This window comes from Sceloporus undulatus, chromosome 6, assembly GCF_019175285.1.
Source record: "Sceloporus undulatus isolate JIND9_A2432 ecotype Alabama chromosome 6, SceUnd_v1.1, whole genome shotgun sequence".
Taxonomy (NCBI): domain Eukaryota; kingdom Metazoa; phylum Chordata; class Lepidosauria; order Squamata; family Phrynosomatidae; genus Sceloporus; species Sceloporus undulatus.
In genome coordinates, this window is record NC_056527.1 from 73975720 (window position 1) to 73979805 (window position 4086).

General features: G+C 38.7%; 1 protein-coding gene across 9 annotated transcripts in view; it reads left to right on the forward strand.

Annotated features, from left to right (window-relative positions):
* PLEKHG4B (pleckstrin homology and RhoGEF domain containing G4B) overlaps positions 1-3709 on the forward strand; it is a 92948-nt gene extending 89239 nt beyond the window's left edge. For 8 of the 9 annotated variants that reach the window (XM_042476224.1, XM_042476225.1, XM_042476219.1 and 5 more), the window contains 2 exons: positions 822-879; positions 2832-3709. In XM_042476224.1, the coding sequence (XP_042332158.1) occupies positions 822-863 (42 nt within the window). In that variant the 3' untranslated portion in view covers positions 864-879; positions 2832-3709. The remainder of the gene's footprint in view (positions 1-821; positions 880-2831) is intronic. The other variant, XM_042476221.1, reaches the window with a different exon arrangement.
* Positions 3710-4086: the final 377 nt, after the last annotated feature.

Consider the following 4086-nt stretch of genomic DNA (forward strand, 5'->3'; position numbering starts at 1 on the left):
TAGATAGATAGATAGATAGATAGATAGATAGATAGATAGATAGATAGATAGATAGATAGATAGATAGATAGATAGATAGATAGATAGATAGGCTATATTAGCCCTCCATAGAACCTTGGAGGACTATATACCAATGCTTTATGCCTGTCCTTTATTTTGATTTCTTGTTTTTGCCCTAAATGATCCCACACACTCTTTGGGAGTGTGGTGGGCAATTTTGACTTTTAGTTGCAGGTCTACTTGGGCTATTTGACGTCCAGAAGAGACCTTTTTTGAATCAGAAAGGTTTTTGGGTTGTTGTTTTTTTAAAGACAGCAATTAGAAGGCAAAATAGTGCTCAGGATGGTTTTAATCTTTTCTATTGGACATTTGACACAGAGCTGGGAAGGCTTTGAATACTGTACATAGTACAGTACAGTAACCACAGCCTCACCAGTCCTGTTTTATGAAGTGCCCTAATCTGCCCATTTCCTTCCTCTGACATCAGAGCTCTGACCCTGGAAAGGAAATGTCTGCAAAAAGACCTGTGAGGATAAGCAGGGGGTATAATACTGGACCTCACCTCTTCAATATGAGAACTCACCTAAGGGGCACAGGATTGCAATCCAAGAGGATAATGTGGATATTTGAATCCCATGATGGGAGAAAAGCAGGCTATTAAATAAATAAATTTGTTAGAGGTCTTTTATTTCTTCATCTAAGGAAAGTTGGAAAAACATTGCAGAAAGTTGTGTCACAGATCAAATTTCTGTAAAACTGCAGGTTATTCTTAATAAGAAGTCATGTTGACTTTGCATAACTTTCCCTCCCTTCTCTATCAGAACAAAACTTCACATATATTAGGCCTCTCAACCATGGTTTGACAGACAATACTTTTCAGTAAGTGGATTTTCTTAGCTTTGTATTAAACTCATCCATGTTAACTTTCTAAAAATCAAATAGGAACATCAGAAAATTTAGAAAACCTGATTTGCATGCTTGTATTGGAGAAAATAACTGTATGTTAACTTTTTAACATTTTCCCCTCTTTAATCCTCTATTTAAGTTTTAGTAACTAAGGACATTACTACACACAACTTTTAAACCACAGTTTTACTGGGAAAGAAGCAGCTTTGGCAATATTCGTTGCATGATGCCTCCACCCTGTACCTGCCCTGTCCCCTGATCTGTCCCTTTTCATTGATGGGGAAAACTGTGAATTACCTGACAATCACACAAATCCCCAGCTGCAAAATGTCACTTCTGGGACAGTTGCATGATAGCCAGGCATATAATATCAGTGTCTTGTCCTCTTCCCTGTCCCCCCTCCCCTTTGCTATTCCAAAGTGTTGCAATTCTTTCTTTCTTTCTCTTTTTAAAGACTTAAATTGTGGCAGCAGAGCTCCATAATTGCATGGAATATGGGAGAAACAAAACAAAACAAAAAAAACACTTAAAGGTGTGCTGGATAGGGACTAAGGCAGGGAGGTGGGGTTAAGGGGAGAGATCAGGAGGAGAGCGTGATGGGGGCAACAGCCCCTATATTGAGAAACATGTAGTGATGGCTGCTTGGAAAGCAGTATATTTCCATTTTATTATTACTTGCATGACTGCTATGAGAATAGGGCTTATGTGGAAGAGCCCATATAGTTATATGGAGCCACATATACAGTGGACTCTTGTTATATGCTAGGGTTTGGTTCCAAGATCCCCCATGTATAACAAAGTCTGTGTATGCTCAAGTCCCATTAAATATAATGACATAGCAAAATGGTATCCCTTATAAAAAATGGGAAATCAAGTTTGATATGTGAAATTTATACTTTTTTTGAACATTTTCAAACCATGTATGCTTGAATCCATGTATAAAAAATCCACGTATAAGAAGGGCCGACTGCATATGGTAACAGGTGAATTATACCCCAAAGGCTACAGAAAGTGAATGCACTTGAATAATTTGGTGTCATCTGCACCAAATTAGGAGGAGTAGCTAACACCCCAGAGGATGGGATCAAAATTCAAAATGACCTGTATAGACTAGAAAGCTGGGCCAAAGCTAACAAAATGAACTTCAACAGGGAGAAATGGAAGGTACTGAACTTAGGGCAGAAAAATGACATGCACAGATACTTTGGCATAAGGAATTCCCCCTTGTTTGGAGCATGGGCCACCTATGGGTATACGAAACCCCAGCAGATGGTGGGTTATTTTGCACCAGAGATAATATATTAACTGTATATGGGGGAAGAATCTACTGTAACAGAATCCTTTAAGGAATCATTAGTTGTAGTAAACATAATGCAGGCCCTTGTTGGCAAGTGGTGAAGGAAAAGCTGCAGACAAAAATGGATACTTAGGCCAATTCCAGAACTGTGCACATCTCAATTTCTACCCCCTAGTTATATGAACTGGTCCTGTTAGGAACATAGGAAGCTGTCTCATATTTTCCATCTAGCTCAGTATTGTCATCTCTTGCTGTAGCAATGGCTTTACAGGATTTCAGGCAGGATTCTTTCCTAGTTCTATCTGGAACTCCTTGGTACTGATCCAAATACCAACAACGTCCAACTCATCTTAGCTCTGGAAATCAGACAATGTCAGGTGTGTTAAGGGTATTGTTTTGAGAGCTGAATTAGATTATTTAGAAGTCTTTTCTTTCTTTTCTTTTTCACGCTCAACACGCTATCTTAGACACAGTGTTGACCAAGATATTGAAGGTTATTTTGAGCAGTCCCATGTAACATCTTGGAGCCTTAAGTTTATTGTACATCCTTCCTTTCTAAAGCAAACTCTGCTCCAAAACTTTGTCAAAGTACCTCTGAATTATGAAATTGATTTTTTTCGTTCTCTAGGGCAATATATGATAAGGACTGCTGAAATTTGAACCACGTAACACCAACAGCACTATTTCCAGGTGACCTTCTTCTGTTCCTTCAATAATTAAATGTATGCGTATTTGTATATAATAAATATGGTTTCCCCACATCCATTTACTTTTTTGTATAGATGATGAGAGTTAGATGTTACTATATTTTTGAAAATCCTGTAAATCCGGAAAACTTTATGTATACAGATTAAAAATGTACAAAATGTTTTGAACCTATTTGTAAATATTTATTCTCCTGTTTTGTAAATGTTTCTTCAGTACAGATTTTAAAAGAAATTTCTGGTACATTCTAGAATATGGGGATTTTTCTAGATGGTAAGCACTGAAATAAACTTGTGTAACTATTAGTAAGTTCTTAAACATTTTCAGAGCCTCCCTCCATATAGGTAACAGAGCTTGTTTGTGCTTCAGCATGTGACGGTTTTCTAAATACCTCATAATCAAACCCGTTTGCTCTTGGTTGCAGACAGCACCTCACACTGAGCACATCATGACAAAGATGTGTGATCATGTAACATGGTGTCTGTTTCAGAGTTCAACTTGCTCAGAAACCTCCCCACTCCAAAAAAAAAAAAAAAAAAAATGTCTATCCCTGTGTGAAGAACAGACTTAAAAGCAAGAGGGATGACTAATTTTCCCCAAGAGTTAAGAAGAAGGCTTTTGAATGCTAAATGGGTTCTTACCTTTTCCTGTGCCTACTAAACACACTGAGTGATAACTCAGTGAATACAATACATCTTGGCCTTGCATGGCTATTGAAAAAAAACAACCCAGAATTGTTCCCTTCATAGAATCATAGAATCACAGAGTTGGAAGAGACCACAAGGGCCATCCAGTCCAACCCCCTGCCATGCAGGAACTCTGAATCAAAGTAACCCCGACAGATGGCCATCCAGCCTCTGTTTAAAGACCTCCAAGGAAGGAGACCCCACTACACTCCGAGGGAGTTTGTTCCACTGTCAAACAGCCCTTACTGTCAGGAAGTTTTTCCTATTGTTGAGGTGGAATCTCTTCTCCTGTAGTTTGCATCCATTGTCCCAGGTCCTGTTCAGAAAACAAGCTCAATATGACACCCCTTCAGATATTTAAACAGGGCTATCATATCACCTCTTAACCTTCTCTTCTCCAGGCTAAACATACCCAGCTCCCTAAGGTGTTCCTCATAGGATATGGTTTCCAGACCCTTCACCATTTTAGTCGCCCTCCTTTGGACACGTTTC